This window comes from Camelus ferus, chromosome 1 (genome assembly GCF_009834535.1).
Source record: "Camelus ferus isolate YT-003-E chromosome 1, BCGSAC_Cfer_1.0, whole genome shotgun sequence".
Lineage (NCBI taxonomy): Eukaryota > Metazoa > Chordata > Mammalia > Artiodactyla > Camelidae > Camelus > Camelus ferus.
Genome location: NC_045696.1, coordinates 107,528,578 through 107,554,824, shown reverse-complemented (window position 1 = coordinate 107,554,824; position 26,247 = coordinate 107,528,578). Strand labels below are relative to the sequence as shown.

General features: G+C 34.8%; 1 protein-coding gene across 1 annotated transcript in view; it reads right to left on the bottom strand.

Annotated features, from left to right (window-relative positions):
- STAG1 (stromal antigen 1) overlaps positions 1–26,247 on the bottom strand; it is a 327,021-nt gene that overhangs the window by 136,771 nt on the left and 164,003 nt on the right. The window contains exon 6 of the mRNA XM_032487978.1: positions 14,695–14,771. Within this exon, the coding sequence (XP_032343869.1) occupies positions 14,695–14,771 (77 nt within the window). The remainder of the gene's footprint in view (positions 1–14,694; positions 14,772–26,247) is intronic.

The window sequence follows — 26,247 nt, the reverse complement described above, 5'->3', positions numbered from 1 at the left end:
TCAAGTTCCTAAAATCACCAGAAGAAATTTCAAATTCTGAAGTAGCATTATCAAAATTATCACAATGTTGTAGTCAGTGTTTAGGATGTAAAAATCACACATGTGAGTTTACATATCACAGTGATTAGCAGAGTTCTTCATTTTAATTTTTCCTCAGACAGTCAGAATGCAGTAATAACTTTGTGCCAGGGGAACAAAGAAAAGGGTGTATTTCTCATCCTTGAAAAGATTCGGTAGAAAACATTTATATGAAACAAAACCCTTAGTGGCTTAAATAAAATTTATCATTAAATATATCCCTTGAACTTTCATTTTTAAGTTCTACTGTGCACTTAAAAACAACAAAAAAAACCCCATAAAGATTATTTAGACAGATTATTTTGGCTGACTGCCATAATGTAATTAAAGAGAAATTGCTCTTTACTATCAGACCCATGCTAATTAAGTCCAAACTAACGCTTCCAACTTTGGCAAAACCTTACACTTTTAAAGTATTAGGAAATTCGTTTGACCCACAGAGATACATATGCCAAAAAAGAAACAATGTAAAAGTACATTTAGAAAGAACAACTCTACAAGTCAACACAACAAAAATGTTAGTATAATCTTAATCATCTCTATCTCCAGCATTTATCTAGGATGCTGTCTGGTATGCTTAGGAGCACAACAATGTTTTGAGGATGGCTTATTTATTAGTATTAAATCAAATCTCCTATTTCTAGTCTATAAGGCTTTCTATATTTTTGGTCTCTCCAGTTTAAGTCTCTCTCACTGTTTCCTCTTATACATCCTAAACTCCATTGTCTCTGTAAGCTCCTTCCTGGTTTTTCTGTGAACTTTATATTTATCTTTGAAAGTCTAGTTTTAGAGCTAAATATTATGTGAAGCTCTCATATCTCAGATAATTAACTCATCTTTTGGGTTCTCATTGGGTCTTATATTTCTTAACTATTGAACTTGTCAAGGTACTACTGCTATTAGTTTACAAAGCTCTTCCCATTCAGAACGTGAACTCACTGTCTAGAGCTATAATTTTGTTGATCTCTAAATATATAGCTCCTAACTAAAAGTTAGACATATATTAAGTTCAATAAATGTATACATAACAAAAACAGAAAGAAATTAATCTCATATAAGTTTGAAATACCAAACAGTTCATCTATTTAACACTTGTTAAAATTAAAAGTTATACCTACAATAAATGTACATCATTTGTATCACAAGAAAATTATGTTTTGTAGGTATGTTTTAAAACTGAATGATAAATTCTTAAAATTACCATAAAGTAATTATAAACTCAATATATAGCTGATCATGACTAATCCAGATGGGCATTTAATCTACCCTTCACTGATATAAATGTTACTGTTGAGTCAGACTTTGGTTTATGAGTATCTTATTTAAGCATTTCTCCTAATAAAAGTGAACACCTCAGCAAACACAATCTAAAAAGATTTAATATTAATCAATTGAATGTAACTGGTCCTTTAAAAAATACTAGTTTAATCCCATAACTCATTCAGCCAGTCCTAAGACACTGATAATAACCACCACCAAAAATTTATTATATAACTGAAGGTGTCCAAGTGGAAAAAGCACAACTGTTACTTGAACACCCTTCCTTAGCTATTTCAGATTATACATTTAGAGTTATATTCTAGGCACAATACAGTAGTGCCTATGAGTGTGAACTTAGGCGCTATATGATCTGGGTTCAATTCCTAGCTTTGTCATTTACTGACTGTGTGATCTCAGGCAAGTTTCTTAACCCTCTTTGCCTCAATTTTCTCATCTGTGAAAAGGAGATAATAATAATATAAAAGACCTATCTCATAAGAACACTGTGAGAATTATATGTACAGGACTTACAACAGTGCCTAGCACATACTATGTAGCTGTATGTATTTGCTACTATTATTTTTCAACATGTTTCCTCTTGTCTCCAATATATTTACACTGCAAAATTTGGTGGTAATGTTATTTCCTGTTTTACACCTTTTCACATTATAAATTGGTTACAATTTCTTGAGTCTTCATTAGTTTTCTACACAATTACTCCTTTGTCTTGGCGCTTCTCATTTTGAATTTTGCTTCCTTTAATATCTTGTTTACCTTCCTCAATTTGGAACAGTCTCCAAAGTGATACAGATAACACAAACTGAGTGGTGTATTGCAAGAAAGTATTAGAACTTCTCTTTACTTTTATCTAAAAATAAGAAATAAATTATTACAAATATTAAGTACACAGAATAAGTTTGGTATATCCTCACTAGGTACATAATTTCAGACTATTTTGTGTCACAGATAGTATTTGAGGTATCTAGGAGAATAAGAAGAGTTATATGCTCTAAGGGACTGATAAATGGAACTCTTCACTGGTTTGTTCATTTTGTAAGTTACTTAAGACACTGCAATGAATTTATGATTTACATTATTTAACTATTCACAAAATGGAAATGCATAGGTTTCTAGAGAAAACAGACACAAAAACAAAAATCTGAATATGTAATCACAAGTGAATAATAAGAAATGGTGGCAATGACACTTCTTGCACAAGCTCTTCTTAGACCACTATAAAAAAAGTTAAAGCCATGATGATGATCTAGTAAGATCTGACAAGAAATAACCTAGGAATATGTGCATTTAATTCTATAATAAACTATTATTTCAAACTTCAAACTATTCTATAATAAACAAGAACTACACACGCAGTCAACTGATCACCAAAAATCAAAGGAAAACAAAATCTTTACCTATTTTTATTTATTAGGTGTTTAGGGAATGGACTTAGTTCAGAACTAAGAAGTCTGGAACAATCACCAAGAAGCTACTTCTTAAGCACTGTTCCTACAAAATAAGAACTCTAACTAGCATGTTGGGAAAAAGTATAGGAAAGATGGAGATGAGAAGAGAAGAATTTTACGTATAAAATTAGCCTTATGATAAGTTTTCCCTATTACGACTACAGGCTGAAAAGTGTTTTATTGATGGGATGTACGATCAAAAAAAGTTTAAAGACTTTAATTTGGGACTGGAGAAAATTTCACCTTTCCTTTACAACATTTTGGCATTTATTTATATTTTCTCAGTTTGCATGCTATTTAACCATTGTTACAGTCTTAGTATTTTTAGTATTATGACTAATAAATGCTCAAATGAATAAACAAATGAAAAATTCTACACTTAAGTTTAAATAAATTCACAGAAGCATACATAATTCAAAATAAGATGAGAAAAAAGCTACAAATTGTAATTAGTCATTAAAAAAGAACATAATACAGAAAATCTCTATAATTGTGAGCAAAGCAATACCGTAACACAGATAAGAATTAAAGGCACTAAGTGAATACAGTTGACCTCTGAACAACATGGGCTTGAACTGTGTGAGTCCACTCATACACAATTTTTTCAATAAATAATTGAAAATTTTTAGGAGATTTGAGAAAATTTGAAGAAACTTGCAAACCATATAGCCTATATATCAAAAAAATTAAGAAAATGATATGTTAGGAATGCATAAAATAATATAGATACTATTTATATTATTACTACCATGAAATACACATAAATCTATTATAAAAAGGTTAAAATATATCAAAACTTACCTATATAAACACTTACAGACTGTCACATGGCATCATTTGCAGTTGGGAGAAATGTAAACAAATGTAAAGATGCAATATTAAATCATAACTGCATAAAATTACGTATAGTACAAACTACATTACAGTCATAGTAACTTCCTATTCCTATTATAGTGAGTATGTGCTTAAAATGCTGTGTGACACCAATCATATCCACGTGAGCAGTGCATTTCTTTAATAAACTGTGTATTGCAGTACATCTCCTGACCAGGGGCCAAGATGGCAGAGTAGAAAGATCCTGAGTTCACCTCCTCTCAAGAGCACACCAAAACCACAAATATCTGCAGAACAACCATCTATGAAAAAAGTCTGAAACCTAACAGAAAAGATTTCTACAACTAAAGACATAAAGAAGGAACCATAACAGGAGGGTAAGAAGGGTGGATTTGTAATATGATTAAGTCCCATACTCTAGGGTGGGCAAACTGGAGAATATTATATAAGTGCAGGGGTTTGCCCAAAGGAGTAAGAGTTCTGAGCTCCATGTCAGGCTCCCCAGGCCTGAACTCCTGTACTGGGAAGATGAGCCCCCAGAGCATGTGATACTCAAGGCCAACAGGGCTCAATTTTGGAATTCCCAATGGACTACAGGGTATAGAGGCTTTACCCTTAAGGGCACACACAAAATCTCACACATACTGAGACCCAGGGCCAAACCAGTAATTTTATAGGAGCCTGGGCCTGACTTACCTGCTGGTCTTGGAAAGTCTCCTGAAGAGGTGGGGAGCAACTGTGGTTCACCCTGAGGACACAGACACCAGCAGTAGCCATATTTGTAAGCTCATTCTGTCCCATGAACACTGCTGCTAGTGGGTACCATTGTGTGGGATCCTTCCTCTAGCTCATCAGTGCCAAGACCTGGCCCTATCCAAAAGCCTGAAGGCATCAGTGCTGGGACTTCTCAGGCCAAACTAACTGGCTGAAGATACAGCCCCATCCATCAGCAGATAGGCTGCCTAAAGATTTCCTGATCCTACAGCCACCCCTAGACAGTCCTCTACACACAGCCCTGCCCACCAGAGGGCCAAGAACTAGCTCTGGCCAGCAGAGGGAAGGTACTGACTTGCCCTCCAGGAATCCTGCATGAGCCTCACTAAGTAACAGACAGATACCAGATGGAAGGAAACCACAAACTCACAGCCTGCCTACAGCAGGCCAGACCCTACCCCAGGACAAGCTGAGCCTTGGCCTGGTCCAACAGCAGGCCAACACAAGCTTTGGGACAACCTGGACCCCATAACCAACTGTGTCGGGAACTACCCCTGCCTCCAAACACAAACACACACACCCTCCAATGATCTGAAACAAGGTTTGGAATCCTTAGGCCCTGCAGCCAGACTCCAGGACCTGACTCTGTCTGTCAGTCGTCCCTCACTAACCCCAGGACCTGGCTTCACCTACCAATAGGGAAGCAACAGACCAGAGTGTTCTGGACCCTGACTCCTCCCACCAGTGAACCAACACTAGTCCCAGGGCCCCCAAGTTTCTGCAGTCAGTAACTTCATGACCACACCCCACTAACTAGCAGCCAGCAAGATCCGCACAAGGCAGGGCCTGGCAACCAACTGGGCTAGGGCCAATCAAGCCTACCTGACACCCACATAGTCTGCCACAACATAGGGATCCTCATAGCCCTCTTAGAGGGTATCCCTAGAGCATATAGCTTGGGTGACGAGAGGGGAGTTACTGTAGGGATGCATAAGACTATTACAGGGCCCCTTCCCCAAGGTCGAGGAACATACGCCAGACAAAGGAACGAGATAAAACCACAGAAGACAAACTAAGTGAACTGGAGATAGGCAATCTACTCGAGAAAGAGTTCAGAATAAAGATCATAAAGATGATCAAAGAACTCTGGAGAAGAAAGGATGCACAGAATGAGAAGTTAGAATTTTTCAAGAAAGAGTTAGGAAATATAAAGAACAAACAGAGATGTAGAATATAATAATAGAAATAAAAAATACACTAGAAGAAATCAATAGTAGAAGAAACGATACAGAGGAATGGATCAGTGAGCCAGAAGACAGAGTAGTGAAAATCACTGATGCTGAATAGAAAAAAGAAAAAAGAAGGAAAAGAAATGAGGACAGTTTGAGACCTCTAGGACAACATCAAGCGCACTAATGTTCACATAATAGGAGTCCCAGAGGGAAAAAAGAAAGAAAAAGGGCCAGATAACATATTTGAAAATTTAATAGCTGAAAAGTTCCCTAACCTGGGAAAGGAAACAGTCACCCAAGTCCAGGAAGCTCAGAGAATCCCATACAAGATTAATTCAAAGAGGAACGCACTAAGACACACTGTAATCAAAATAACAACAATTAAAGATAAAGAGAGGATATTAAAAGCTACAAATAACATACAGCAAAACTCCCATAAGGCTATCAGTTGATTTTTCAGCAGAAATTCAGCAGACCAGAAGGGAGCGGCATGACAGACATAAGGTGATTAAGAAGAAAAACATACAACCAAGAACTCTACCTAGCAAGGCTCTCCTTCAGAGTTGATAGTGAGATCAAAAGCTTAACAGACAAGCAAACTCTGAAAGAATTTAGCACCACCACAAATGTTAAAGGAACTTATTTAGACGAAAAAAGAAAAGACCACAACTAGAAACATGAAAACTACAAAATGAAAAAGCTCACTGGTAAAGGCAAACAGACAGTAAAGGCAGGAAATCATCCACACAAAGCTAGAAGGGAGATTAAAAGACAAAAGTAGTAAAATCATCTATATTCCCAATAAGCAGGTAAGGGATACACAAATCAATTTAACGTAAAATATGATATCAAAACCTGTAACTGTCATGGGAGGAGAGTACAAATGCAAGGTTTAACAAATGCATTTGAAATTAAGAGATCAGCAACTTAAAACAATCACAGATATATATATATATAGACTGCTGTACAAAAATCTCATGGTAACCACAAATCAAAAATCTGTAATAGGTATACACACAAAAGAAAAGGGAATCCAAATGTAACACTAAAGATAGACATCAGATCACAAGAGAAGAGAACAAAAGAAGAAAGGAAAAAAAAAAGACCTCAATAAAATGGCACTAAGAACATACATATCGATAATTACCTTAAATATAAATGAACCAAATGCTCCAACAAAAAGACACAGAGTGGCTGAATGGACGCAGAAATCAGACTTGAATATATGCTGCCTACAAGAGAGTCACCTCAGATCTAGAGACACAAAAACAGATTGAAAGTGAGGGGATGAAAAAAGGTATTTCATGCAAATGGAAATCAAAAGAAAGCTAGAGTAGCAATACTTGTTATTAGATAAAATAGACTTTAAAGTAAAGAAAGACACGACATAATGATCCAGGGATCAATCCAAGAAGTAAACATATACACACCTAACAGAGAAGCACCTAAATATATAAGGCAAATATTAATGGACATAAAAGTAGAAATTGACAGTAAAACAATAATAGTAGGGGTCTTTAACACACCACTTACATCAATGAATAGATCATCAATACAGAAAATCAGTAAGGAAACACTGGCCTTAAATGACACATCAGACCACATGGACTTAATTGACAAATCCATCCAAAAGCTCAGAAAACACATTCTTTTCAAGTGCACCTGGAATATTCTCCAGGATAGATTGATCACATGCTGGGGCACAAAACAAGCCTTTGTAAATTTAAGAAAACCGAAATTATATCAAGTATGACTGGAAAACCAACCACAATACTATGAGACTACAAGATTAAAAAAAACTGCAAAGAGCCACAAACATGTGGAGGCTAAACAATATGCTTGCTACTAAACAACCAATGGATCACTGAAGAAATCAAAGAGGAAATCAAAAATACCTAAGACAAATGAAAATGAAAACACAATCCTCCAAAACCTAGGGGACACAGCAAAGGTAGTTCTAAGAGGAAGTTTATAGCGATACAAGCTTATCTCAGGAAGCAAGAAAAATCTCAGTGTAAAGTTATTTAACCTAATCTTACACCTAAAGCAATTAGAGAAAGAAGAACAAACAAAACCCAAAGTTAGTAGAAGGAAAGAGATCATAAAGATCATAGCAGAAATAAATGAAATAGAGACTAAAACAGCAACAGAAAAGATCAATGAAATTAAAAGCTGGTTCTTTGAAAAGATAAACAAAACTGATAAACCTTTAGCCAGACTCATGAAGAAAAAAAAGGGGACAAGGTTCAAATCAATAAAATCAGAAATGAAAAAGGAGAAGTTACAATCATCACCACAAAAATACAAAGGATCATAAGAGACTACTATGAGCAACTATAAAATAAAATGGACAACCTAGAAGAAATGCTCAAATTCTTAGATAGGTACAATCTCCCAAGATTGAATCAGGAAGAAACAGAAAATATGAACATACCAATTACCAGCAGTAAAACTGAAGCAGTAATTAAAAACTCCTAACAAACAAAAGTCCAGGACTAGATGGCTCCATAGGTAAATTCTATCAAACATTTAGAGAAGAGTTAATACCTATCCTTCTCAAATTATTCCAAAAAATTGCAGAGAAAAGAACATTTCCAAACTCATAAATGAGTCCAGCATCACCCTGATACCAAAACCAGACAAAGATATCACATAAGAAGGAAAATTAGAGGCCAATATCACTCATGAATATGGATGCACAAATTCCTCAACAAAATATTAGCAAAATGAATCCAACAATACATTAAAAGGATCATATACCATGATCAAGTGGGATTTATACCAGGGATGGAAGGATTTTTCAGTATGTATACATCAGTCAATTGACACACAACATTAACAAATTGAAGAATAAAAACCATATGATGAATCTCAATAGATGCAGAACAAACTTCTGACTCACAGATACAGAGAACAAAGTAGTAGTTACCAGTGGGGAAGGGAATTTGGTAAGGGCAATATATAGGGATACAGGATTTAAGAAAAAAAGGGTTATTATGGGATTATATGAAATCATGTGTGTGAAACTTTTGAAAACTGTAAAGCACTACAGAATTTAAAGAATCCTCCATTCAATTAAAAAAAGTGAACTTTCACTGTTCTTGCATATTTTTCACCATGTTTAATACAATATCATAAACCTCGAATAACACCATGAGACCCACACAAAGTGATGCTGGAAGAACTCTCAAGAAGCAGAGAAAACTCATGACATTCCAAGAAAAAGTTGCGTTGCATGCATAGTCACCATGTACTATGGATTGAGGTCTGCAGCTGTGGTTGCCTGCCATTTCAAAATAAATAAATCCAGTACAAGGACCATTGTAAAAAAAAAAAGAAAAGAAACTTTGTGAAGACATCATTGTAGCTATATCAGCAGGCACAAAAACCTTGTATTTTGTGAAATACCTTTTAATTTCATATTGAAAATGCAGCTTTTATGTGGGTGCAGAACTGTTTTACAAAAGGCAAACCTACAGCTCTAAGTCAAGAAAAGGCAGAGTCATTAAATGAAAATGTAAAGAGAAAGGAAGGTAAAAGATACAAAGCTGGAGAATTTAATACCGGCAAAGGATGTTCTGATAATTTCAGAAACAGGGTTTGGTTTAAACTATGTCAAGATAACAGGAGAAGCAGATTCTGCTGACCAAGAGGGAGATAAATTCCCACTCTCCACTAAGAAAATCATTGAGGAGAAAAGATATCTAACTGAACAGTGATGCAAGTGCCCTATTTGGGAAAAAAAAACTGCCACAAAGGACATTATTGGTAAGGGGGAAGCAAGTAAGCAAGCTAGTAAGGCAGGATGGAATAGGCTAACTATACTTTTTGTGCAAATGCAGTTGGGTTTATGATCAAAACGGTTCTTATCTATAAAGCTACTAACCCCTAGCCTTAAAGAGAAAACGTAAATACCAGCTACCAGTCTTTTGGCTGTACAACAGAAAGGCATGAACAAGAACCCTTTTTCTCCACTGGTTCCATTGATGCTTTGTCCCTGAAGTCAGGAAGTACCTTGCCAGTAAGGGTCTCACTTTTAAAGTTCTTTTGATATTAAACAATACCCCTGGCCACCCAGAACCCCATGAGTTCAACACTGAAGGTGCTGAAGTGGTCTACTTGCCCCCAACACAATGTTTCTAATTCACCCTCTAGATCAGAGAGTCATAAGGAACCTTAAGGCTCATTACACATGGTACTCTTTGGAAAGGATTGTCGATGCTATTGAGGAGAACCCCGTAAGAGAGAACATGATGAAAGTCTGGCAGGATTATACCACTAAAGGTGCCATTGTTGTTACAGAAAAAGCTGTAAAAGCTGTCAGGCCTGAAACAATAAATTCCTGCTGGAGAGAAATTTTGTCCAGATGGTATGTATGACTTCACAGTACTTACAACAGAGCTGATCAAAGAAATCATGAAAGAGATTGTGGATATGACAGAAAAGGCTGGGGTAGGGGGGAAAGGGGGAAGGGGAGGGGATGAAGGGTTTAAAGATATGGATCTTGAATTTGACACAACATTGTAAAATGACTATACCTCAATTAAAAAAAAAAGTTTAAATAAATAAATAAATAAAAATAAAGATATGGATCTTGAAGAAATTCAAGCAGTAACAGACACCACACCAAAGGAATTAAATGAAAATGACAATGGAGATGAGTGCCTTTGAACCAGTGCCACGTAATGAGGAAGATGACATAGAAGAAACAGTTCTAGAAAACAAACTGACATCAGACAATCTGGTAGGAGGGTTCTGCTTATTCAAGATTGGTTTTGACTTTTTTTTTACAACATAGACTCTTCTGTGATATAGGCACTGAAACTAAGAATTGGTACACATAGAAGCATTTTTATAGAAATGAAAAAGTAAAAGTCAGACAAATTATAATGTATTTTTGTAAAACTACACCAAATATGCCTGCTTCTTCTGCCTACCCTTCCACTTCTTTCACCTATTCCACCTCTGCCATTCCTGAGACAACAGGACTGAACTCTCTTCCTCAGCACAATGGATGTGAAAATGAAGATGAAGACCTTTATGATGATCCACTTCCAATAAAGGAATAGTAAATAATCATCATGCCATATAATTAGTAAATGTATCTATTGTGTATGTGTCTTCATGTAAAATACAGTAACTGTATGGCAATAACTTTACGAGACTTTTTTGTGTCATCACTGCCTAAGTATTCACTGTGTAGAAAATTGTGTGCAAGACTTCTATTGAAGTGGATACCCTATCCTTATATAGGCATAAGGTGAGTAATTTTTAATAAAAAATTAATACTGTACTGCTTTTCTTACTATTTTATAACTTTGCTTTCAAAGAATTACATTACTGTGCAGTATTCCTCTTAGTTGAAGACACTGTGTATCAGCCTGTCATCACATGTAAGTAATTTATGAAAAAAGTAACAATGTTTTCAATATTGTATTATGAATATGACTGTAATATGGTATGCCATAAAAAATTTAACAATTCATTCATTAGTGTAAAGGCTAGGCTACTGTGAAACAATTTTTTATCAGTTACACTCAGCTACCACAAAGCAATCGTATTGTTGGTTTCCTAACAATGCGTAAATCATACTTGTAAATAAATATGAATTACTTTTTCACATTATCTTTTCATTTTTGATGTGTAGTGTAAGTAATGCATATAACATCTATGGAGTTTTGTATCATATAAGACAATACTAATATAGGTACTGACAGACAGATGATTCATCTTATAAAGAGGTGGTAGGAACTTATAGTAACAATAAATACAGTACAATACTGTAAATGTGTTTCCCCTTCTTTATGATTCTTAATAACATTTTCTTTTCTTCAGCTTACTTTATTGTAACAACACAGTACATAATACATATAACATACAAAATATGTGATCATCAACTGTTCATGTTATTGGTAAGGTTTCCAGTCAACAGTAGGCTATTAGTAGTTAAGTTCTGGGGGAGTCAGAAAGTTTTATGAGGGTTTTCAGCTACATGGAAAGTCTGAGTCCCTAATACCCGTGTTGTTCAAGGGTCAGCTGTACATCAAATGTGTTGTATTGCAAAGGTTTCCCTTCATGGATGTCACACTTAAATATATGAAAACTACATAAACTAAACTTTGGGAAACATACCTAAGAATTTATATATGGAAATCTGATTCTAATAATGTGGAAAAGAAATACTATTACATTTTGCCTTATCTCCCAGCAACTGGCTGCAATAGGAATCAAGTGTATATACAGACTCTGAAGAGCTATACACTGCTCTGGGAATTAATATACTTCTAAATCAGGGTGATATTACAATCACAAAGCACTTTTGGCTAGGTGCAAATTTATACAGCTTTAAAAAAGGTTATCTAATAACTGATTATAAGCAGTTTGTAATAAGGAATAGAAGCTACAGTATACTACTTTTTCAGGCAATAACATACTCTTGGACCACCTTATCCAAATGACCTTAAACTCATGTCATCTTTACTATAATACAATATATTCATTCATTACACAAAATTTTAATGGCTACTCCCTGTGAACTAGGCATTTTTCTAGGCTTTTGGGATCTAATGGTTCTTGTCATTAATTCTTTCAGAATTTCATCACAAAACATAACTCACCAAAACTAACCTTCCACTTCCAGTGGACTAAATAACCTATATAATATTTTGAAGGGAAAAAACAACTTAATAAAACTCTATACATTTAACAATATGCATGCATTTAAGCAGTTTCTTGAATATACAGTACAAAAAGATCAGTATCTTAAAGTGCTTGAAGATAAAATAGATAGCCTTAGAGAATATCTAATAATAATTCTGCTTTAAATGAAAATGTTCTAATAATAATCAAAACTGTTAGATATACTGTAAAAAATCAAAACAATGACTTTTAAAAGTCTTTGATTAGGTCAATAATCTCAAATATTGGTATAAAAATATTTAGGAATACAAAACAAATACCTTTTGAATAACTATATTTGCTACATTTCATTTATTGTCAGTTTTCATAAGATTTTACTATTTTTCTTGACAATATTCACAGGAATATTTTCTTAGGTATACCATGACCTTCCTTTCGCTGAGTTCATTTTCCTCTAGTTATTTCGAAATCTTACTACAAAGAAGTGATTTCCTGTTATTATGCATTTTCACACTGTATTCATTTCTGTTTCCCCCTCATTCTATTCTCAAATATGAAGTATTTTTATAACTTAAATCTTGGTTTCCTCTTTTTATTTCCCTTATAATAATGTTCTCAGCAGTTGATATACATTAGAATCACCTGGCAAGCTTTGAAAAAATCCCCATATCCAGGTCACATGTCTTACAAATTAAATCAAAATGTCTGGGGGATGTGGGAAGAAGCCAGGCATCAGTATCCCCATGTGATGTTAATGTACAGCAGTATTTGGCAACTACTACCTTAAACTCTTAATAATCATCCCATCATGTGCGGGTACTGTGAAGGTCCAAGATGCCTTCTACTTATTAATCTACGACCTGAATCACCTGTTTTACAAGCCTGGTATGGCAGTTAGTATATTAGTTGGTGTGTAAATGTACCACTTGCACCTTAATCTGGCTTTGTTATCTTCCATTTGCTACATAAAAACTCATGAAGTAACAACCAAAAATTATTTTTTTTAGTGAAAATTAGTCCCACAAAAATGTTTCAGAATTTATGAGATATTGAATTTTAGAAGTTAATATAGTGTATACAGCTTATATTCCATCATACCTCAACAGAATCTCGGGTAGCCCCTTACAATTAGTAACATTAATATTTAACAGCAATACGTATAGATATTTACACTGAATGGGATAAATAAAAACTATAAATAGCCTCATGTTAGCTGAAGCCAGTTTTTGGAATTTCAGAGCTTTCTGGATTACAGAAATGAAGACAAGCGATTACAGAGTATATCTTCATAGGTGACAATGTAAAGTCTCCCCTACCTCCCATGAAATGTGACTAAATAGTCTGAAAGCCACTGACAGAATGTTTCTGTAAAGAGATACGTGAAAATGTTTTGGCAGTGCTGCTAGAGTAAAGGTGAACATCTGATGAGAAAGACATACACTGAGCAACATGTGTTTAAGTTTATGCTTTATCATGTGTTTGTAGTACTTTTTTCAATTAAAAATAATACTACTACTACTAATAATAAAAAGCCTGAGCCTATTCCACTGAAAGGTGGACCTAGAAGAAAACCAACCTTTGTTGTTAGTGTTGAAAGTCAAGAAAAAGGAACACCTACCAGAAAATGCAAATCTTAATTAAATCAAAGGGAAGAATGTTAAAGCTGGAATTAACTGTAGTCTAAAGCATGACGTGAATTAATGCTCACCATAAATACAACACAGAAATAAATCTGTAGAAGTGTTTCAACATCTGCAATCAGTGTAAAACTGTTTGAAAATGGAAAACCATGCAGAAAAAATGATTTCTACACGATTAAATTGTGAAGACTAGCAAAGAAAACTTGTATTCTAAATGGAAATCAGAGTATTTCAAGCAGAGTGTCCCAAACAGAAGTTTTATACACACAGAAAATGGGGAGGGGTAGGGCAGTGTCAGGAATCCATGTAAAATAATTTTGGGAATTCTAAATTAAATAAAGTTAAGCAAATTTTTCTCCATTAGGATTCCTAAGAATCTTAAATAAGATAATGTGCTTTGACAAACTCTAAGGTAGGTGTAATAGGCAGCCTGTCACAATTCCTTGAACTCCAAACCCTTTTTTCTTTAAAGCATTTAATAGGACCAGAATTCCACAGAACATGAAACTGTTGGAAATGCATTTACAAATTAAGGAATTTTATATGGTACTGAAGAATGAATGTCAAGGATCAACATCTACCTTCTACCATTAATTTTCTTATCCTTAGCAGCTATCAGTCATTATTCAGTGCTTCTACTTCCATGCAATGTAATACATTTCCCAAAGATGATTAATTTTGGAATTAGTAGCATGAATTATCATATAAATGAGAAAGTAGTATATCTTCTCTTATGCCAAACAGCAAATCAAAACAAAACTTAAAATAATCAACATTCACCATTTACAAGTGTAAGCAGGCAATCTGTATAAATACTGAAATGCTATATACCTCATCAAATTCTTCAGTCATTTTTCTGATGATTTCTGCATTCTGCATATTTCGAAACATCTCTATTCTCACAGTACCTGTGGAACAACAGATTTTACAGTTAATCTTTTTCTAACCCATGCTAAATATTAAATTTAATCTGATCACTGCTTGAAAAGTTTTATATGAAACCTTTTGAGTTTTTCTTTCTTCCCCCAAACTTCTACCTATTCTAAAGGAATTCCTTGTTTAAGAAATTCAAAGTTCTTTAGACATCTTAAAAAACCTGGAATATGCTATGAATTAGGTAAGTATAAGAAAAAATATTTAGAAGAGTTTTAGGGAGGATCCTAAGGATTGACTTAAATATATACTGATGCTATCCAGACATATAGCTGGCTGCCTCAGTCTGAAAAACATCCAAGTATAGTGTTCTCTCCCTTCAAGGCTTCTTCTAATATTTTTATCATCAGAATATTCTTCTATAAATCGAAACTAAATGTCCCTTAATCTAACAACACATTTTAGTTAAATCTGTTTCTTCCTCTGAACGTGAAAAGTTGTTCGGTAGCCTCTACAACATGATGAAACAAAGGAAACGTTAAACCTTTTTGATCTCATTCTTTTGCACTATTTTTATCTTAGTTATTTTATTTTTATCTCCAATATGGTTCTGTAAATATTATCACTCTCATAATAAGAGTGGTTTATATTGGAAACCTGTGTTAAAAATTAACATAACTTAAAGAAACCAGAACAAGGTTCAAAATCAACTTAAGTATAGAGAATCCTGGCCTAATAATTAAATGAGGTTCAGTTTCAACTATTTAAATATAAAATATTCAAGTTAAAAATCACAAGAGTAACACTCAATGAGTCAGTAAGAAAATAATTACTTTATAACCTCTAACAGGCTCCTTCACAGTGATTACCAGTTCCAGTATAAGCCACATTTAAAAACGTAGTGGGAAAAGTATCTAAAATTTGCTGCACTCTCATAGGAAAGACAGAGTAAAACAGCAGACTAAAAGTCAAAGTGTGATCTTAATTCAGAGTCTCAGCAAAAAGTACAATGGCACACTTGGTACATTAAACTTATTTTGACTTAATTTTTACTAATCTATAAAATGAGAAAAATAATATCTACCCATTTAATCAGAACCACTTTTAAGCACATTTTATTTATTGATACATTGCTCTTATTAATTTTCAGGATGCTGAATTCATCAAGTCCCGCCAACAGGTATCCCCCATAATCACCTGTAGAGATGAGACAGTCTAGGGTGGAAAGTACATGAAAAGGAAAAATACTTTTAAAGAGTTCTTCCCCAATATGCAATTTCCTAAACAAAATGAGAAACTTTTTATTGTGACTATATACTTTTTTAATGCCAAGAACAGATATGTATAGAGTATTCAATAGTGCTGAAGGCAGGTTGTTCATGCACTGCAATACAGCCTCTATTTTTAGTGGATTTTAAAGTTTCAAGTAAACAAGAAATGTATTAAATTGATAATTAAAATGATCTCAAATAAAAGTAACTTTCTGTCAGACAGTTTTAAAATCACTCAATTAAACAGTTTTGTTTACATTTAACCCTGTTTGGGTCATGAAATATTTTGCAATCTGAAACAGATTCCCATAGATAACAGGCATGTAATTTCAGGGGTTAATTCACAGTACTCTTAGTAAGTAAAATCATATTATAAGTACTAATAAACAAGCAAAAGAAATAAAACAGATCTTAAAGTTATTAGACATGGGAAGAATTAATTGTTCTTCTTGGGGAGATGGAAATATTTTATATTTTGAAAGCAGTGTAATTACATTGTTGTATGCATTTGTCAAAAGTCATCCATCTATACACTCTAAATGTGTGAATTTTAATGTATGGAAAGTAGATCTTGGTAAAATTGATTTTTTTTTAATTCAAGAAAAAGGACAACACTAATCATACTATTTCAGTAACAAGTTGCACATATTACTGTTAAAATACCTCAAATGTAAATAATGTTCAACTACTCTATTTCCATGACTGACTGACTATACTCTCAATAAACTAGCTTAGTTCACAAAGGGTGAACTGCAGTGATGCTATTTCACTGCATCATTTTAATGCAGTGAAGTAAAAGGCAACAAAACAGTAAGCTCTGTTCAAGCATTCTTCTTTGCCCCTTTTTATATTTTCTAACCTGGAAATGGTTCCCATTTAGCTCACCCACTAGGAAAAAGTATGGCAGAGATCACTCCTTATTAATCTTTGTATTCCCCTGAGCCTTGAAAAATGTGTGGTATCTTAAGCTCCTCTGTCCTATTAAGTTTTCCTTGACAAAGAAAAAAATCTTGCTGTAACTTAAGACTAGTACTCAAAATAAATTAAAAAGCTAATCTCAGTTCACCTTTGTTTTCTTGGTTCTTAGAGGTGCACATTTTTAATAGAAGATTATCGTAAGATTATGTATTGCAAAGGTAAATTAAAAATCTGAAGTAATTCAGGTTCATAGAAACATAAAATCTGAAAACAAAGAATAAAAAAGAGTGAAGATTATCTTCCACCTTATCCATGAGAATCCTAAAAGAATAATCCACCAACTTACATATTTTATATTAAAAAATAAAAGATTGAGCAGGCTTTCCTGACAGGATTGTACTTTCAATAAAGATTGAGGAAGAACTTTCAAAACTGTCATTTAAAAATATGAATAATTCCAGAAATGAAAGTAACACCAGAAAGCTACCATCATCAAGTCCTTGATCATTTAAATTATGTCAAACTGTCAGTGACAGCATAACTTGATACAATCCCTGTGGTATGCAATTTGGCAAATGTCTATCAAAATTACAAATTACATACTCATTTGCCTTGATGTTATACTTATTTCAAAGCATGTGTGAAACCACACATGTGCAAAATAGTAACATACAAGGCTATTCCCCGAAACGCTTTTTGTAATAGTAAAAAGGGGAAAAAAACCTATATGCCAAAAAATAAGAATCTGATTACATAAGTAAAAATGGTGATAATAATCACAATGGTGGTGGCAACCAACATTTGGGTGCTCATCATCTTTGAGGCACTGTGCTAAATAAACGCTTAAACTTCACAACAACCCTATTCAGAATGTACAATTTTTTCCTTTCATTTTACAGATGAGAAAATTGAGGCGCCCAGAGATTTGGCAACTTGTAAAAGAGGTTTCCCAGCAGCAGATCCATGGCCTAGATGCAGGCAGTCTGGCTACAGGGTCCATGACAAACTACTACTTTTAAAGTCAATGGAATCCATGGAGATAGAAAGAACAATAAAGCTATCTACGACTGACATGAAAAGATCTGTAGGATATATTCATATGTGAAAAAAGAAGGGATAGCTTCCAGATCAAAATGGTGACATAGGAAGATCCTGAACTCACCTTCTGACATGGACACAGTGAATTTCCAGGTACACATGAAAATTTTTCCTCTTAAACCTAAAGCCTAGCTGAATGATGACTATACATACATCAGGAAAACAAGAAGAAGCCACATCAAAGTGGGCAGGAGAGGCTGGCACAAAATAAACCTCACCTACAGCACAGTGAACCACAATTGGGAGGGAGCTAAAAACCAGAGTTTCTCCCTAAGGAGTGATGGGATCAAACCTCATTATCAGGTACCCCAAATTTTAAGACACGCACTTGAGATGAGCCCTCAAAATATCTAATTTTGAAAACCAGCAGGCTTTGTACCCCAAGATGCACAAGACAGTACCAATCTGGTAGAAAGCTCTTAAAGGACCTGCAGAACTTGGACTCATCAATCCAGGATATAGCTCAGAGGCACCCTATCACAACCAAACAAAGTGAATAAAGATTATTTGCTTATATTAAAACCATATCCTAAGGGGCAGGCATCTAATTTAACACACACATCTAGGAGCCCGCTGGGGCACTCTCTGGGGACAGAGAGAGGTAGGCACCATCTTCACTTTCCCTTTACCATGCTCTAAGCATCAATATCTCCTGGAAGGGAGCCTTTACATGTGCCTGGTGCCCTGATTTTTTTGGCTGCTGCCCAGGATATGATTTTTGATTACCTGGCTCTGGAGTCCAGGGGAACCTGCATTCCTGATCACACAGAACTATAATCAACTGTGTCACTCAGAATGGAGCTCATACCCATCTGGTACCTTGATTTTTGTGACTGCTGCCAGGGGACAACTTTACTTCACCTGGCTTTGGTGGCCAGTGGAGCTTACATTCATAGATCCCACAGTACTGTAACCAATGAAGAGAGTTCTAAAACCAGCTACCACCGCCAGGGCCCATCAGGAGGCAACAGACCTAAGAGCTCAGTTTTTCTGGACTAGAGGCCTATTAGCTAATCATTTATGACTGTGGTGTAAGGGGCAAGGATCTCTTCAAACACACATTTAGGGGCTGACTAATCTTTTTCAAAGATTTCAGAGGGTGGGCACTATCTTCACACTTGCCTTCTGCAGAATTCCAAAGCACCAGTGTCTCCTGATAGGAAGCTTTACACACATCTAGTGTGCTGGTTTTGTGTCTAACGTTACGGGTTTTGCATGGGTAGAGCCCAGGGCCCCTTGATCACCTGGCTCTGGTGCTGAAGGGGCTTGGTTACCTGGGTCTCATGGGCCTATGGCAATGTGAGGGATGGTTCTGGGCAGGCTATCACACCCAGGGCACTGCACAGACAGCTGACTGAAGCAGTCCACAGTCCATGAAAGAGGCCACTTTGCCTGTCCTGGAGCTTGGGGTTGAGGGGCAGGTTTCGGGTTTGACACACATGTAGTGGCACACAAAAACTGCTCTCAAGGAACATAGACTGTTGATGTCACTACTACTAGAAAAAAACTGGAAAACCTGTGAACACGTGGAGGCTGAAGAATATGCTACTAAAAAAGCCAATGGATCACTGAAAAAATCAAAGAGGCAATCAAAAATACTTTGATACAAATGAAAATAAAAACACAATGATCCAAAACCTCTGGAATACAGCGAAAGCAATTCTCAAAGGGAAGTTTATAGCACTACAAGCCTACCTCAGGAAACAAGAAAAATCTCAAATTAAAAACCTAACCTTACACTTAAAGCAATTAGAGAAAGAACAAAGCAAGCCCAAAATTAGTAGAAGAAAAGAAACCATAAAGATTAGAGCAGAAATAAATGAAAGAGACTGAAAAAAAAAATAGAAAAAACAATGAAACTAAAAGCTAGTTCTTTGAAAACATAAACAAAATTGATAAAACTATAGTCAGACTCATCAAGAAAAAAAGTGAGGGCCCAAATTAATAAAATCAGAAATGAAAAAGGAGAAGTTACAACCGACAGCACAAAAATACAAGGGATCATAAGAGACCACTATGAGCAACTATATGCCAACAAAAAAGACAATGTAGAAGAAAAGGACAATTTCCTAGAAAGGTACAATTTGCCAAGACTGAAGCAGTAAGAAACAGACAATGTGAATAGATCAATCACCAGTACTGAAATTGAATCAGTAATTTAAAAACTCCTAACACAAAAGTCCAGATGTCTTCACAAGTGAATTCTATAAAACATTTAGAGAAGAGTTAACACCTATCCTTCTGAAACTATTCCAAAAAATTTCAGAGGAAGGAACACTTCCAAACTAATTCCATGAGATTCTCATCATCCTCATACCAAAACCAGACAAAGATATCACAAAAAAGGAAATTATAGGCCAATATCACTTATGAATATAGATGCAAAAACCCTCAACAAAATACTAGCAAACAGACTCCAACAATGCATTAAAAGAATCATACACCATGATCAAGTGGGATTTATCCCAGGGATGCAGGGATTTTTCAGTATCTGCAAATCAATCAATGTGATACAACACATTAACAAACTGAAGAATAAAAACCATATGATTATCTCAATAGATGCAGAAAAAGCTTTTGATAAAATTCAACATCCATTTATGATAAAAATTCTTACCAATTACCAAAGTGGGTATAGAGGGAATATTCCTTAATATAATAAAAGCCATATGACAAACCCACAGCTAACATCACACTTAATGGGGAAAAGCTGAAAACATTTCCTCTAAGACCAGGAACAAGACAAGGATGTCCACTCTCACCAGTTTTATTCAACACAGTTTTGGAAGTTCTACCCATAGCAATCAGAGAAGAAAAAGAAATAAAAGGAATCCAAATTGGAAACGAAGAAGTAAAACTGTCACTGTTTCTAGATGACATGATACTACACACAGAAAACCCTAAAGAAGTGACCCAAAAACTATGAGAACTCATCAATGAATTTGATAAAGTTTCAGGATACAAAATTAATATACAGAAATCTGCTGTATTTCTATACACTAACAACAAAATAGCAGAAAAAGAAATTAAGGAAATAATACCATTTACCATCACACCAAAAAGAATAAAATACTTAGGAATAAACCTACCTAAGGAGGCAAAAGACCTGTACTCCGAAAACTCTAATAAGACGCTGATGAAGGAAACTGAAGACGACATAAACAAATGGAAAGATACACCGTATTCCTGCATTGGAAGAATCAATATTCTTAAAATGACCATACTGCTCAAGGCAATATATAGATTTAATGCAATCCCTGTCAAAGTACCAATGACATTCTTTACAGAGCTGGAACAAAAAATGTTGAAATTTGTATAGAAACTTAGAAGATCCTGAATAATCAAAACAATCTTGAATAAGAATGGAGCTAGGGCAACCTTGTTCCCCAACTTCAGACTATACTACAAAGCTAAAGTAATCAAAACAGTATGTTATTGGCACAAAAAATAGACACATAGATCAATGGAACAGGATAGAGAGTCCAGAAATAAACCCATGCACTTATGGTCAATTAAATCTATGGCAAAGGAGGCAAGAATATACAATGAAAAACAGTCTCTTCAATAAGTGGTGCTTGGAAAATTGGAGAGCTACCTGTAAAAGACTGAAATTAGAACATTCTCTAACATTATATACAAAAATAAACTCAAAATAGATTAAAGACTTAAGTATAAGACCAGATACAATAAAACTCCTAGAGGAGAACACAGGCAGAACACTCACAGACGTAAATCACAGCAATATATTTTTGGAACCAGCTCCTGGAGTAATGGAAATAAAAGCAAAAATAAACAAACAGGATCTAATTAAACTTAAAAGCTTTTGCACAGCTAAAAATACCATCAACAAAATGAAAAGACAGACTTCAGAATGGGGGAAAACATTTGCAAATGATATGACTGACAAGGGACTAATTTCCAAAATATACAAACAGCTTATATACCTTAATATAAAAAAAAAAACAAAACAAGTAACCCAATCCAAAAATGGGCAGAAGACTGAAACAAGCTATTCTCCAATGAAGACATACAAATGGCCAATAGGCACATGAAGAAATGCTCAATATCACTAATTATTAGAGAAATGCAAATCAAAACTATAATGATATATCACCTTACACCAGCCAGAATGGCCATAATTAAAAAGTTTACAAACGATAAATGCTAGAGAGGGTGTGGAGAAAAAGAAACCCTAGAACACTGTTGGTGGGAATGTAAACTGGTACAGCCACTATGGAGGACAGCATGGAGGTTCCTTAAAAAACTAAAAATAGACTTACCATATGATCCAGCAATTCTGCTCTGGGGCATACACCCAGAGATAAATATAACTCAAAAAGACACATGCACCCCAATATTCACACCAGCACTATTCACAATACCCAAGACATGGAAATAGCCCAAATGTCCATCGACAGATGACTGGATAAAGAAGATGTGGTATATTATACAATGGAATACTACTCAGCCATAGAAAAGAAAAATAATTCCATTTGCAACAACATGGATGGCCTGGAGAATGTCATTCTAAGTGAAGTAAGCCAGAAAGAGAAAGAAAAATGCCATATGACATGACTTATATGTGGAATCTATTTTAAAAAGGGACACAAATGAACTACTTATAGTTATAACTTAGATGACTGATTTCTTGAATATGTGTCAGCACATTTGACTGTCCTTTATGATTGGATTACTGTAATCTGTTGATTCTTTTTTTGTGGTTGGTTTTATTCCTTTGATAACTATGTAAGTTTAAAAACTAAAGCTCTAAACTGTTCTTAGAAACAATGAACAACACATATATATAAATTTTAAAAATATGTGCAATATATTGTATATACATATTTACATGCAATATAATGTATATGCGCAGTCAAACAGTAATAATTCTACCTAATAAAACTGAAAAACGGGGGGAGGGGAGGACAGCGAAGGGGCAGGAGGCAAGAAACCAGGTTGGACAAGCTTCAGTGTGACCCTCTGGAGCTTCTGGGGCAAGAACAGGGCTTGGACATGCATGGAGGAGAGGGGCTGCAGCTGAGGGCAAAGGAGCTGAGACTAGATAATTTCTGTACATTCAGGCATGAAATAAAGTCAATAAAAATTAGAATGAAATAAATTGGTTGCATTTCTTTACACTAATAACAAACTATCAGAAAGAGAAATTAAGAACATGATTCTATTTACAACTGCTTCAAAAAGAAAAATATATCTAGGAATAAATTTAACAAAGGAGGTGAAAGACTGGTATGTTGAAAACAGTAAGACATTAATCAAAGAAATTAAAGAAGACATAAACAAATCAAATGCAAAAATATTCTCTATTCTTGGATTGGAAGAATATTGTTAAACTGTCCACACCACCCAAAGTAATCTACAGATTCAACAAAATCCCTGTCAAAATTCAATGACATTTTTCACAGAAGCAGAACAAACAACTCAAAATGGAACCACAGAAGACCCCAAGTAGCCAAAGCAAATGAGAAAGAAAAACAAAGCTGGAGGCATCACACTTCCTGATTTCAAACTACAAAACAAATCTATAATAATTAAAACAGTATGGTATTGGCATCAAAACAGACACACAGATCAGGAGAACAGAACAGAGATCTCAGGAGCAAACTCTTGCCTCTATGATCAATTAATTTATGACAAAGCAGCCAAGAATATAAAATGGGGAAAGGACAGGCTCTTCAATAAATGGTACTGGGAAAACTGGATAGCCACATGCAAAAGAATGAAAAATTTCCAACATTTTACACCATACAAAAAAATTAACTCACAATGGATTAAAGACTTGAATGTAGGACCTAAACTATGTTTCCTAGAAGAAAATATAAGGGGGTAAGCTGGTCATGATAATGATTTTTTGGATTTGATACCAAAAGCAAAGGCAGCAGAAGCAAAAATATACAAGTGGACTACACCAGACTAAAAAGTTTCTGAACAGCAAAGGAAATCATCAACAAAATGAAAAGGTAACCTACTGTATGTAAAAAAAAAAAATTTGCAAAACACCTGTATGATAAGGGGTTAATATCCAAAATAAACAAAAGAACTCAATAGCAAAAAACAATCCAATTAAAAATGGGCAGAACATATGAACAGACAGGTCTCCTAAGAAGATATACAGATGGTCAACAGAAATGTAAAGATGCTCAACATCATTAATCAGGAAAAACAAAGCAAAACCACAGTAAGCTATCATTTCATAGTTGTCAGAATGGCTATTATCAAAAAGAGACAAAATAAGAACTGGCAAGGATGTGGAAAAAAGGCAACCCTCATGCACCACTGGTGTGAATGTAAATTAGTACAACCACTGTGGAAAACAGTATGGAGGTTCCTCAAAAAATTAAAATAGAACTACCATATGATCCAGCAATTAATTCCATTTCTTGGTAATTATCTAAAGAAAATGAAAACATTAATTTGAAAAGATACCTGCACCTCCATGTTCATGGCAGCATTATTTACAATAGCCAAGATAAGGAGCCAACCTAAGTGTCCGAAGGATAAAGAAATTGTGGTATACATATACAATGGAATATTATTCAGCAACAAAAAAGAATGAAATCTTGCCATTTGGAACAATATGAATGGACCTCAAAGGCAATATGCTAAGTGAAATAAGTCACACAAAAAGACAAATTCTGCATGATCTCTCTTACACATAGAATCTAAAAACAGGAAAAACATTTTTAAAAAGAAATAGATACAAAGAATAGAGTGGTGGTTACAATAGGTGCCTGGTGGGGGAAATAGGTGAAAAAAAATTTTTTTTAGTTTAAATAATTTGAACTTTTAAAATAAGGGGTATATATGTATCTGAATGTACATGAATTAAAATATTTCTGGAAAGGTACACAAACATCTGGCAAAGTTGGCTGCCTCTGAGAAAAAGAAGTATGTAGTTGGGGTTTAGGGATGTAATGGAGACATTATATTGCATACCTTTTCATTTCCTGATATCTGAAGTACATGAATATATTACTTAGACAAAATAATGAATGAATACATTACAAATAAAAAATAAATTGTTAAAAAATAAACTGAAAGACAGATTGCTCTTAAACCATACAATAGCATTTATGTAGTCACTATCAATATGTACTCAGTAGAGAGCAGGCAGAAGAATGCTTGACTTGAGTTTTCAAGAAATGCAAAATTTTGTTTTCTTACCAGCTATTATATAGGACATCAAAGATGGAATCAAAGATATGAAAACAGGGCTGAAGAACACTACACTGCATAATCAGCAATATGGACAATTATAAAAAGGAACTGTATTTGTGGTCATAGCAATCACTACAAATAGCAGAACCTTCAAGAAATCATACTAGAGTGGTGTAAAGTCTTTGGCAACAGATACAGTAAGGCTTAAATCTCAGCTCCACCAGTTACTAAGCTATGGGACACTGAAAAAGTCAATGTTCTCTATGAAACTCAGGTTTCTAATCTTTAAAATGGTGATAATACTTCTTCAGAGCAAGGATGTTGTTTTGTTTAATGCAGTAATTCCTAGTGCCTGGAATAGTGCTTAGCACAGGGGAAACATTCAAAAATGTTTGTTGAACAAACAACTAAGGATATGAGAACAACATGAGATAACAAACATAAAATATTTAGCACTGTACCCATATCATATAAGATGCTCAGTTAGTATTAAGCTCTCCTACTTTGAGCATTCATTTTTTGATAGATTATTCTGCCCATTTTGGAGGTGAGCAAAAGCTCTAGTTCCTTATTTGAGTTCTACTGGATGCCAGATTCCTACTTGTGCATGTTGCCAGGGTAATGCTGTTTGAAGAATAAAACCAGTCACCTCTTTTATTCCAGAACCAAGGAAAGTCATTCCAGTGGAGCTGACACAACAGCACTAAACACCCATGCCCAAAATGCCTAGAACTCATCATAGGGATGAGTTAAGGAAATAAAGAAGTCATTGTCAGAGGAAGCTAAGCAAGAACCAGCAAACTGTCTTATTCTCATACACACAAACCCATGGCTTAGAGAACCGTCTCACCTTATCCTCTTCAGCCTTTGTCAGTTCTACCCCTCCTCTCCTCTGTTCTATGATGCCAGCCATAGCAAGAACCCTAGCCTTCTTTGTATCCTTCCAACTAGGTACAGAAGCAGGTAGAAGAGAAGACTGAAGGGGAACAGAACTTTAATTATGACAAAAACAATTTATCCAAATAAAGCAAAAGGCTCTTTGAGGTTT